The following is a 12,915-nucleotide window of genomic DNA, read 5'->3' as shown; positions in this document are numbered from 1 at the left end:
TAGGTTGTTTGGAGTTTTATCTTAAAAACCATAGACTGCCCACTTACGCTTACTATAACACTTTCTTGAAGTATAACATTTCTTGAGTTCTGCCTCATACACAACAACATATAAAGAATATGTTTGTGTATGTTAGAGTTCTGTTATAATCTGCTTCTTGTATTTGTATCATGTGTATTTACACTGGTGCTGTTTTCATCCCTGCCAGAGACATGGACTGTCACTGGCAGCCGCGCGGAGGCTGCTTGGCCTGCGGCTGGCCCTGGTTGAATTCTGCCTGTCCATGCTAGAGGAGCGCTGTGCCGAGGAGACGCTGCAGGCTTTGGCCTGCGAGAAGATGACCTTAGCTGAAATAGCACTGGAGGAATATTCACGCTGCACACCTGAGCCTAACTCCAAAGAAGAGGTTAGACTGCAAACACTTTGACATCGTGGTACAAATGTGAGATCTTTTTGTTGGATTCAGATGTAGTCGATCATGCCTAGCACAACACAGACCCCTCATTTGACATGAGTTGATATGATACATTTTTAGATTCTGCTATACACCGGCGTTCTGCATTCTACACATTTGAATTATTATTATAGCTTTATTTTATTCCTTCTTTTTTTTTTTTTTTTTTTTACAATATAATAATACAAAACAGTAGACTCACAGTCATGTAGGAATCTTAGCCTCAGTTATAATAATAAACCTTTACAGGATGGTTATGTTAAAACTTTTTTTTACAAACTAACAAAGATAACAACTGGAAACATTTCCTGTAGATTTTTATTTATTTAAATGTGTATTCTTTCAATGTTATTTAATCTAAAAGTATTTGGGCACAAATACTTTCCATGCCCAGTGGAACATTATCAGTCAGTTGATTGGCCTCCCCAGAGCCCAGACTTCAAAATTATTTTTGAAGCAGTGTGGGATTATCTCGACAGAGAACAGAACAAGAAGCAGACAACATCCAAAGAAGAGCTTTGAATGTCCTTCAGGAAGCCTGGAGAACTATTGCTTAAGACTATTTAAAGAAATGACAGGAAAGCTGCCAAAGAGATTTCAGGCTAAGTTTAAAAATGAAGGTGGTCATACCAAATATTCACAAGCTCATTACAGGATTTCCATGTATGTTTGCATGTATCTGTAACAAAGCACAACAAAACAAGGCTTGACTTAAAACTTTGCCACCATACTGCAGTTTAGCTGAAATGATCTTTTCTAAGAAAATACTCTTAGAATCTAAAACATATTTTAAGGATAGAAAATAAACCAGCTATTAAATAAATGAAAAACACCCCATCCTCCTATAAACCCTTAGTTCATTTGTCATGTTTCCTATGTACAGTTTTTAAGACAGTTGATTATGTCCAAGATCCATTTTTTCCTAATGTTTCCTTAAAATTTAGTTCAGAGGTGTGTGCAGGTTAGCTGCCACTTGGGGGTGCTAACATGCAAAGTACTAGGAGCCATCGTGTGTGCACTGTTATGAGAGTCGTCTGTGGGATTTCTAGTAATGCAATGTGCAAGAGATGTTTGAATAGCTGCCAGCGTTCATGGGCTGGTATGCACTTACTCCTCTCTGCTGTAGAATGCTCCTCAGGTGAGAGAGAGCCTCATATTGCACTCAGTACTAGCATGTATTTCTTCTGTTAAGATCCACATTTACAAAGGCTGCTCTTAGCCTCAACTCTGTTGACAACTACTTTAGAGTTGTATCCATTCTCAGTGTCCTGTCTGACAGTTGATGCATGCTTGGAAAGTCCAATAAGACGTTAGCAACTGCATCATCCAGAAGTCTGAAGTGGAAATTATTAATTTAATATCGATCATTTAAATTATGAGTCTGAGAGCTCGCAGTTCTACTAGCATGACAAATACTATCAACCTTTGCCCTTCTATCAGACAGTGTGTGTTATTTTTGTAAAATCCCAGTTCTTTGTTTCCGATCTTTCTGTCTTATCTTCTTTTGCTTTTCTCTTCATCACTTTCTCCACATATAGGAAATTATTTTTTGAGAAATACACACATTTTGTAGCTAGAGTACTTCATGTTGCCTCCACACAGGCCGATTCTGCCTCTTCTTAGCGGCTTTCATAAAATCTTTTCCCATTACAAGAGAAAAGCAGATCAACTCAAATTTGATCAGCTAAAAACAGATCAAACCTGGGCTTGCATTTGCTTCCAAAGCAAATTTCTCTACAGCCAACTCCCAAACATCAATGAATGAATGTATCCAATCAAATTTAGAGTCTGTGAATTCAGCTAGTTGTTTGTCAGTGCAAGTAAGCACTTTGTTTGTGATCCATCTCCTCATCTGACCTTAATTTTGTTGTGTCTTGTCCAGGAATGGATGAGTGTGGGAACAACCTTGGGGCAGATTGCTCTAGGCCAGCTGGCTGCAGTCAGCTCTCAGTCCCTGGACAGTATGGAGACCAGAGCTCACTGCATGAGCCTATTGGGAAAGTACATGAGACTGCTGGCTGTGCAGGAGGATCCCATTTATCTGTGTTCTCTGGGGGACACACATAAGCAGGTGCATAACCCAAAAGTTCAGCTATAGCTTTACAGGTAATGTATATGTCTGCAGCCCTATGGGCCATAGAAAGGAAAACTGTAGAAACTTTATCATTCATATAATTTCTCTTTATCTGTGGAAGTCAGAAATCTTGGAGAACAATCAGGCCTTTTTGGATGCAGGCCCAGATACACACATGCATGCACCGGTGCACAGATGACCTAACACGGGGTTACAAGCTTATAGTGATTAGAGAGATGGATATTCTTTTACATAATTTAAGACAGAGAAGCTTAGAACTTCAAGGTTTGTGATCATGATGCAATTTTATACTAATCATGATCTTGAAACAACTTTGTGCAGAAGGAAGCCTGGGCCGGTTCTAAAGCCGTTTCCACAGAGGAAGGGGATTCACAGAAAGACAGAGGATCGAGCAGAAAAAAGCTGCGAACGACCTCTGCCAAAAGTTCTGAGCTGCAGGTACATACCCTCTGACAAGTGATCCCTGCACCCTAGACTCATCTCTAATCTGTGGTTTTATATTAAGGTTTTCCCCACTTCTCAAATCCCTCGGAGGGAACTTTCCAGGCATCCTGCATAGTTCTCATATTGAAAGTGAGCACAGAAAGATCTCCTGTAAACATCAAACTTGCAGAAGAAAAAAGGGAGGAAGTGTATTATTTATGTGGCAACATTTTGGAATGTTAAGTAAGATTCGGTTTTGACGTGCCTGTCTGCTTTGAGATTAATGATATTGTCATGAAATGTATTATTCCTAAAATCCTGGCGCCATTTGAATTTTATCAAAATGAGATAATCACCTGCACAGACAGCTTTAACCAGTTTCTCTATTATGCAGTTTTATTTGGGGAGGTTGGGGACTGTGCTTTGCCTGTTAAGCTAATTCTCTGTTAGAGAGCATGGTGGGGTAAGATGAGGTTTTTTGTTGTTGTTGTTGTTGTTCCTTCTTTTGACTTGCTTAAGTTTACTTAATAACACTTGTAGTTAAAGAAATATGAGGAATTAAAGCACCATTTAGGACTGTTATCTATTAACTGAAACCTTATGAAATAAGTAGTGTTCACAGAAGTGATCATCGTGGTCTACATGCTCCACACCCTATGTAAAGATAGATCAAGATGCTGTTATTGTTGCTGTACGTATGCTTTGTACAGTGAAACTGGAACATGTAAGAGCATGTAAGCATGTAGAAAGTATTTATTATTTACATAATATCTTTAAAATGAGCCATCGGAGAAACCACTTGCAAACTATTTTATAGACCAGATTTTAAAGCGCATCCTTAAATATTATTATTCATAATTAAACCCTTAATATTGCTGAGTTCTTGGGGGGCAGAAAATACATTTAACACCAAATCTGTTTACACTTATTGTAAAAATGTTGAACTCTTTATTCTCTGCAATGATTTGCTTTTTACTTTAGATGTCAACAGTATTTTTGGCATCTAGATAACTGTTTACCTGATAAACGTCACCTCCAATGTAGTATAAATACAGAAATACCTGCACATCATATTCAAATGGATTATGCTCCACATGCTGACAGGAAAAACTATGATTTGAAATTTCTGACAAATTGCATTCCACTGTCTGTGTTCTAAGGAAAAAAGCGGTCGAACCCTTGACGTAAAAAGCCTTGAGCTCGTTTTGCTCCACAACCACTGTTTTGGAAAAAGTGCTCGCTTTAACAAATCACACTTACACTGTTGCCAATGTAGTTACACATTTCTACACACCTGTGATATAGCATTATAACCCTAGGAAAATACCTTTTTACATAAAACATATATTGTCTGTGAAGCCAAAAAAAGTTTCCAAAGGCAAGAAACTTGTAACGTGGGGTGAGGCTGTCAGAGCTGGCAACTTGGTGTATCATTTTTAGCTGGCTGAAAACATCAGGTGTGTGTGCGTCTCCTCGTTCTCCTCCTGTTCTCTGTTGTGTGTTTTTCACGGTGAAAACAGACACACATGAAGCGAACTTGAGCAGACACAAGTGAGGTACAGTGAAGATTGCATTACCTTAGTTGACAACAACATGTTAAGTTACTCTAACTTAAATACTGCATGTGCAAAAAAGCTTTGACAGTTGTGTTTAGTTTTAACTGCTAGCACATAGGTATGTTCCAGTGTGCTCTGGACACAGTGTATTTTTTCATTGTTTCTGTGACTTTATCGCTCCTTTGACGTGCTGGAACAGCCTCCTTCTCTGTGTGACAGGACCTTTAGATTTACATATTACTCACTGGATTTTCATATCTCGTCTAAAACACTTACACCATATAGCAAGAACTTAACTGTGAGTGTATGGGGTTCACTGATACAGAGCAACTACAGGGATGCTATGTAGACAAGCAACAGAGGGGTGAGGCAGAGACTAATTTGCATATGTATACAATCACAGTTGTAGAATTTGATTTTAAGCCATATGCAGGGGTAGCTTTCATTAAAGAGAAGTATACATTTTTGTTACTTTGGCTCCAGAAGTCCTATTTTAACATGCATGTAAACATATATTTACAACTGCATGACCATGATGTGTACATGTGTGCTTCTTATGTTTCTTTATTCTGCTACAGAAAAGCCAGAAAGCTCAGCAACTGTTGGCACAAGCCAGCAAAGCACTGGCTGAGTCCATCAGCCTATGTCTCCAACACAATTTATCCTCCTCCATCTTGGCCGGTGCATCTCTGAACATGTTGGAGTGTCATGGCCAGTCTGACCCTGCAGTGGCAGGTCAATATCTTGCCCTGTTTCAGGTACATGCAAAACACATTCCTATTGTGTTTTGCAAAGATGATGTGTGTGTGCTCAGATTTTGTCTTTGCTTGCTTATGATGTTCTTTAAGAACACTTATGGTAATTTCTTAAGATTAACCGCTCTTTCGTCCACCCGTCTCCTTTATTCCCAGAGCTGCCGCACTGTTGCTGTGATGGCTGAGGTCCTAAATTCTGCTTGTGCCGACACCAGTGCATCCCAGCTCTCAGCTCTGCTCAGCATCCGCAGGAATCTGCTTCTTTCTCTCGAGGAGAGACCCAGCAGCATGATAAGGGAAGTGGAGGACTCCCTTAGCAGCCTCTCCAAGGTAGCAGGTCACCAAACACCCATGCTCATGATTTATGGATTCTGTCATACCCAGCTCAGTAAATTCCCTTGATGGGGAGCATAATAGTGGTGCTGTTATGCCCTTTGCTTCAATTGCACTGTAGGGTTCCAAAGTCACACAGAGCAGTGGAGCTGGAAACATTTTTTGGGGCTTTAAAGGGTTTTATGTCAAAGCAGCAAGTCCAGTGTCTGACGTCTTTGTAGTATTTGCAGCCCTGTGAGCATTCTGGGCAGCCAACAAATTTTATCAGAAACAGTTCAATGTTTTGATATTGGCTATAAAATGAAATGAAAGAGTTAAACAGCTGTTTATAGCTTTAGAAAACTGCTGCTGAGACCTCCTAAACATATGCATTGAAAAACTGATGATAGACAGGCATTGACACAAAGGAGAATAAAGGAGAATATTAAAGGAGAATATTTAAATCAGCATTTATGGACGAGAAGAATATTTAGGAAACGGTAATAGGAATGAGAGAATTTGTAATTTCTGTCATTTGTAATGTCAGAGAAAGATGTTGTTTTCAGAACATACCAATTTGCCTACTGAACCAGTTGTTTCCCGGCTGTATCCTTCCAGGGGTAGCCTCTAGGGTAGAGTCTTGATGGAGGGTTGTGGGTCTCGTAGGTCACAGCGGGTAGAGCCATTCATCTGGCTCTGCTCGCTGTACTGCGCAGCGACCTGCCCCTCTACACTATAGTCATTAAGGTTCACAACATCATCAAACACATAGGGCTTTGGGGGACAGGTGGGCTAACCAGCAGTTGGTGGGTGGGGCTGCTATCTGCCCCTCAATTTTGATATTAAGGCTCTCCCAGGTACTGGGTTATTCTTGGGTCCCTGGAGCCCTGGGATGCTGATCCCGGCTCGCACCAGCCTCTAGTGGGGTTGGCTGCCCATCGCCCCTGGTCATCTGGGACTCCCACCCAATAGAGTCCCAGATGACCATGTGCGCCCCAACGGTCTCTCTCATTCTCTCTCTCACACTCAAACCACAAGAAGATTGATTTATGTACCTGTGCATTTTCGAATGTTTATGTTCCCAGTGTTGTAAGTTTGTTTTTCTTACAGGTGCAGCAGTTGGCAATACATTGTGCATTTCTATTTGTATTTTATCATTTTATTACATCTTCCCCAACCATTGCCATTCCAAGGAAGGCACTGATGTACATCCATACCATCAGAGACGCAGGCTTTTAAACAGAGACCTGAAAACAAGTTCTCAATTCTTTAGTCCAGAGCACATGGCGTTCATGTTTTCCAAAAAAGGCTTAAACAGCTTAATCCATTTTAAATGTATGGAAGAGGATTAGGGCCACTGGGGGGAAAAAAGTGGGCACGTCTTTTTTTTTCTTCTTTTTCAAAATTCTGAGATTAAAGTCGGAATTCTGAGATAAAGTCACAATTCTGACGTTTTTCTCAGAATTGTGACTTTATCTCAGAATTCTGAGAAAAAAGTCAGAATTCTGTGATTAAAGTCACAATTCTGAGATTTAAGTCACAATTCTGACTTTTTTCTCAGAATTCTGACTTTTTCATCAGAATTATTTTTTTCTCAGAATTCTGACTTTAATCTCAGAATTCTAACCTAATTATTTATAAAATGTGCCTCCAGCTGTTTCTTTTTTGTGTCATTCACTTTTGCAGCTTTTTGTTGCCCCTCTCCCGAGTTGTCAGATGTATTGCTGTCATCACATTCAAAATGAACTATGATTTTTAACAAAATTATAAATTGTCTCAGTTTGGACATTTTGATATTTAAATGTTACAGTGTTCCAACTTTTTTGGGATTGGGGTTGTGGAATTCAAATGAGAATTTTGCTCAGTAAGATCTTTCATTTGAGAGAGAGAAACAAAAAGCAGTTGCTATGACTATATATACATTTGTGATCTTTACTATCTGATTTGCAGACCTTCAGCCACCTGACAATCATCCCCAACCACCCGAGCATTCTGGGAGAACTCCCCCCCACTCTTAAGATCTTGCTGCTTCAGCACTCTGAAGATGGGTACTTTATGTTTTTTCATTTTCCATTTTATATCTTTGTTGTCTCTTTTGTGTAACTTTTGTCCCCTATCTCAATAGTATTAAAGCAACTGAGTGAATAATCACAGGTCACAAGTCACACTAGTTGTAGTCCTGTTTGGAGGAGCTGAATGAGCCCAATGATTCATGTTGAGAGTAGCATTTAACGTGACTAGAGAATTCTATGTTCTTTTCAATTAAGTATGTTCTAAGTAAAGGTGATGCACCACATATTTTAAGGGTTTATAGTTAAAGAGTAGAAATTATTTTCCTTTTTGTGTTGTTTTTTTTTAGGTCACAACTCTATGGTGGTTTCTATGAGGCAACTAAAGCTCAGAAGGGAAGGACACCACAAGTTACAGGTGTGATACATATTTTTAAACTAATACTGTTGAGATAGATCTTTAGGTGGGCACTGTGTCTAAGCCAAAAAACTAAGCCAAAATGCAGAAGCAGTGTATAAAAAACAAATTTAAATACATTCACTGCTTCCATATGAATTTAGACGGTAAGTAACAGCTAGGTACTGCTAATCAAATGCTGTTGATTCTAGAGTCAAATATGAGGCAATCTATTCGAGAACCAGAGCTTGACCCACATTGGGTCAAGCAACAGGACATGATCCCAAGTACAGCAGCAAATCTACAACAGGATGGCTGAAAAAGAAAAGAACCAGTGTGTTGTAATGGTTCTGTCAAATTCAGATTTTGACATGGCTAAAATGATGTAGCGGGACCTTAAGGCAGTTGTGCATAAAGGAATCCCCACAAACATCAATGAACTGAAGGAATGTCACAAAGAAGAGCCTCAGACTTTCTCCACAATAATGTGAGAGCATGATAATTATACAGAAAGCAATTACATGGTTCTAGAAGCTAGAATGGTGTATTTAGTTTTTCACACATTGCTTCTGCATTTTGCTTTACTTTTTTGTGACATTTCATATGTTGTTGTTGGCCTAAGGTTGCATTAACCAAATTTTATGAGCTGCTATGGGAAACAGATGATATTTTATTACACCCTAATATATAAAAACTTAGAATTGAAAGAATGTGTACTTTCTTTTTCTCTGTATCTTTACACTGCATCTGATTTGCATCTGCATCTGAGGAATGTGGTCTTTATCTCACACATGCATCATTGTTGTCTGCATTTATACATAACAAGGCGAATTTAATATTCCCACGTAACATTTGTCTGAAAGGCAAATGAAAATTTCAGATTTAATGAGAACAAAAAGAGGGGATAAAATCAAGAAGAGTGTGTGTGTGTGTGTGTGTGTGTGGTGGTGGTGGTGGTGGGGGGGGGGGGGGGGGGGGGGGGGGGGCATGAAACACCAGCTTTCATAAGTCATAATAAGTTCATAAGTCATGATATTAGCATATAGCTTTACTTACTTTACTCATGACCTTTTCTGGGATTTGATTGACATAAGAAGTGGTAAGAGTGGTGCAAAGGGCTGGATGCACTGCCTGAGAATGTGAGAAAATTCATTAAACAACAAGCAGTGAGGAAAAGAAAAGGATAGATGAAAAGACCAAGAAGAGGAGGGTGTGGGAGATGCTCACGGGGACCAATTACAAAGCCAGTAAGTACTCAGCGTCTGTGAGTATGCATGTCTGATTGTGTGTCATTCTGTGGTTCCAGGTAGCTTGACGTGCTCTGGGATGGCCAAGGTTTCAGTCTGCCCGCAGGCTCTACTGGCACTGAGGGAACAGACTCGGGCTTTTTGCCAGGAGACAAGACATGCCCTCCTCAATAAAGACTCTTTGCGCAGCGTTGAGGACAGGCTGGAGGCCTCTGAGGAGTATCAGGTTTTTCTCCATGTCTGTCCTGTTAAAGCCACGACTTGCCTTTCACTCTATTACTCGACGAATGCACTCACTACACTGCACTTAATTTTACGTCATGTCTATTTCTTACTTACTGGGAAAACTTTTATTCCCAAGCAACATCTAACTGAAAGAAATGTACGTGTGAAACTGATCAGTGGTCTAAAACCCCTCACCCTGCTTTCTCTCTTGTTTCTCTATACAGAAACTATCAGGAGAGTTAGCATGTCGTTTCAGAGAACTTGTAAAAGACATGGAAGAATATTTAAATCCACTCCTCAAACAGTTTGACTTCTCTTGCTTAAGGTGAATATGTCAGACACTTTAATTCCTAACAACTACATATTCCCTACATGTTTTTTTTTAACCCAGGGAAGGAGGCTTTAACACTTTTTTAATGCTCAGAAATCTGAACTCAATTATAAAAGGAGCTATTGAATGGAGTGTTTGAATGGTGTACAATTCAAGTGTATGTGAATCTTTTGTATTGTTTATGCCATGGTTTATGTACACAGGGTTTTAGTTATGAAACAAATGTCTGACCAATTCTGATAATATGAATGGTTTATACTTTAAATGCCTCTACATAAGTGTAGTTTTGCTGATCCTCACCTGGTCTTATCTTCAGGCCAGATGCTGCATCTCTGCCAACCCCTGAAATGGCCAAAACCAAAGATAAAGAAGAGAAAGAGAGCTCAGGTAAAGGAGCAGTGAGCTGTTGAACATACGCTTGCCTGTGTCTCTGACAGCCTAAGGTTGTTATGGTTATTTTTGCATCGAATAAGGATTTTAAAAAGCATTAAATTGTCATAAATCCAGATTGAATGGGTTGTAATTACCTTTAGTCATGTCATAGGAAGAATATTCAGAGCATGACACCAATTTTACCTCCTCTGCACATTCAGAGTATGCAAAGTGACTGAAGCCTATGCCTTTTTTAAAAGCATAAAGATCCATATTGTTTAAGGCTATTAATGTGGCTAGGTTGCAGTACACTCATGGGAATCCCGATGATTAGGAAAGAAAGAGGAATGCAGCCTTACTAGCCAGCCTGCAAACTGTGCTGTTTGTTGAAGGCATGATTCCTCTGTATCATATGAACCATTATTCCAAAATTTGGTGGGATTTTTCTACTGCACATTGTTGGAATTATCACACCATCTACAGTTTTCTTTTTAAATACTTTTAGTTCTGCACATATGGTTAAAAACTGTACAGGTTGATGCCTTATAATGTCTGTACAGTTGGGAGTATATTGCTCTATGACATTTACACTGTCACAAAATATGTGATGCATGTGAAACTTGTACTTTTATGTATATGATATATACAGTTAAAATGCCAACTGAACCAGGGGAGTATGTGGTGGTACTGGCAGACAAGAGGTTGCTGGAGCTGCCTCTGGAATCCATGTCTATCCTGAAAGAAGATAGCCTGAGTTCTGTGACTCGGGACTTTTCCCTTCAGCTTTTTTACAGTCGCCTAAAGAGAGAAGAAAAAGGTAATACATTCACACATGTATATACTCTAAAATATTTGTAAGCACGAACTAAATCTCTTACCCTTTCCAAGGGACCTGCAACTTTAACACCAGTAGCCATGTGAAAATTGATTGTATTTATATGTAGCCCAATAAAGAATTTATATCTGACATTTATAGACTACAGCTAAATATTTGCAATACTCCAGCCATTCAATGTGACTGTGAGGCATTGCTAAACCATGGACCTTAATTTAAATTAATGGACTATTAAAAAGGTCCTAAGTTTGACTTTGTTATAGTCGAGGACACAAACACCCCACACACACACTCAAACACACTCACGCACACACACATTCATATATATTTGAAGCGGAGGTCTATAAATGAAGGAAGCCCTTTCTGGGTTGCCTAAACCCACCCATACATAGGTGTACGATCGGACCTTTGCCTCACATCACATAATTCCTCGTTATCTGAGTGAAAAATAGCTTACATTTGCAGAGGTATCTTGACATCAGGATGTAGACTGCAAGCAGCCATCCATAGAAATCTGTTCAGGAGAGAAAGGTCATTTCACATCTTGCTGTCATGCAGAATTTCATGAAGACGTCTGTGAAGTGAACACCACAACCTTTTTTTTTTTTTCTTTTTTTAAATAGATGTCCATTAACTGTGTCTCCTGCTTGTAATCAGCAGACACAGTCAATGGTCCACAATGGTCCGCAAAAAGGCACCACGTCAAGTTTTTCGTAAACTGTTGCACACTTACTGTCTTGACTTGCTCAGCGTGCCAGAAGATGAACTGATTGCAGGGTTTAGAGGCAGAAAAAAGAAAGAACCTTAACCGAAACTGACACACTGTCGTTTTTTTCTCTTTCGCCCTTCGAAATTGTATCCACATTTATTAAGGATAGGTTTTTGTTTCAGATAAATCAACCAACATGGCTGCAAAGCTATAAGGCAAATAAATGAAGCCTAGGACAGTATTCACATTGTGTTTTTATTTTTGATACAGTAAAAACAGAAACAAATGAGCATCATTTTAATCAACTTTATTACACATATCGTGCCCGGTCCAGTTGTTTCCTTTCTCTTTTTTGGGGGGTTGATGGTGTTTCAGTGCTTTACTATTTTGGAAAGGAATAGGTGAATAGAAAGGAGGTAAAAAGAGCACTGAATGGGATCCTGCAGACATCTGTACCTTTTTAAAGGTTGAATCATTTGCATCGCTTGAGTCACTGTTCAAAGGTTACTGTTAAACTACTATTTATGTATGTGTGTGTCTGTGTATCCCTTGAGACTTGTATGCCACAGATGGGAAAATATTACAACAAGCTTTTCTTAATACATCTTTTGATGTCTGGATCAAACACACGGGTGACGATCAGACCACAGAAAAAATTAGTGTTTGCTTTTTTTCCCCCAGACCATGATTACCATAATTTTGACATCTACAGTTTACCATTGTGTCAAGAAGATGTAGCGCCTGAAACCACTTTTGAAAGGGCTATTTGTTATTCTGTGCACTGCTTTGCATGAAGTACACACAGGACAAATTAGCACAAACTATAAAAAGATTGCCCTCAGGGGGGTAAACACATGCTTTTGCACGCGTGTCTGTTCTTACTGCTTCTTCAGATTTTACTGTGTGTGTGTTACTGAGTGATCAGGTTGTGTGATTTTAACTGTACAGTCAGATTTTACATTTAATTTTCACTTAGGAAAAAAACCATGGTGCTAAGCAGTTTTCTATATTAGAATTATTTTTTATTGCCAGAAAGATTTATAATTAACTATGGGAGTCACAGCAAACTGCGGTGGGTGGTCTAGATTAAGGTAGAACATACTGATAGCATGTAGTCAGTGATGCTGTGTGATCTTTAAAAACATCCTGATATGAAAGGTATGCAGTCAAAATATTAACATAACATTTGAAACAG

At 39.2% G+C, this 12,915-nt stretch overlaps 1 protein-coding gene across 1 annotated transcript in view; it reads left to right on the top strand.

Annotated features, from left to right (window-relative positions):
• cfap46 (cilia and flagella associated protein 46) overlaps positions 1–12,915 on the top strand; it is a 75,782-nt gene that overhangs the window by 51,016 nt on the left and 11,851 nt on the right. The window contains exons 40-50 of the mRNA XM_080869355.1: positions 209–406; positions 2,337–2,525; positions 2,871–2,987; positions 5,107–5,286; positions 5,440–5,613; positions 7,546–7,643; positions 7,955–8,022; positions 9,308–9,474; positions 9,698–9,798; positions 10,121–10,191; positions 10,826–10,993. Of these exons, the coding sequence (XP_080725481.1) occupies positions 209–406; positions 2,337–2,525; positions 2,871–2,987; positions 5,107–5,286; positions 5,440–5,613; positions 7,546–7,643; positions 7,955–8,022; positions 9,308–9,474; positions 9,698–9,798; positions 10,121–10,191; positions 10,826–10,993 (1,531 nt within the window). The remainder of the gene's footprint in view (positions 1–208; positions 407–2,336; positions 2,526–2,870; positions 2,988–5,106; positions 5,287–5,439; positions 5,614–7,545; positions 7,644–7,954; positions 8,023–9,307; positions 9,475–9,697; positions 9,799–10,120; positions 10,192–10,825; positions 10,994–12,915) is intronic.

The sequence above is a fragment of the Rhamphochromis sp. 'chilingali' genome (assembly GCF_963969265.1).
Source record: "Rhamphochromis sp. 'chilingali' genome assembly, chromosome: 20".
NCBI classification, from domain to species: domain Eukaryota; kingdom Metazoa; phylum Chordata; class Actinopteri; order Cichliformes; family Cichlidae; genus Rhamphochromis; species Rhamphochromis sp. 'chilingali'.
The sequence above is the reverse complement of the archived record's forward strand: the minus strand, read 5'-3'. Positions and strand labels throughout refer to the sequence as shown.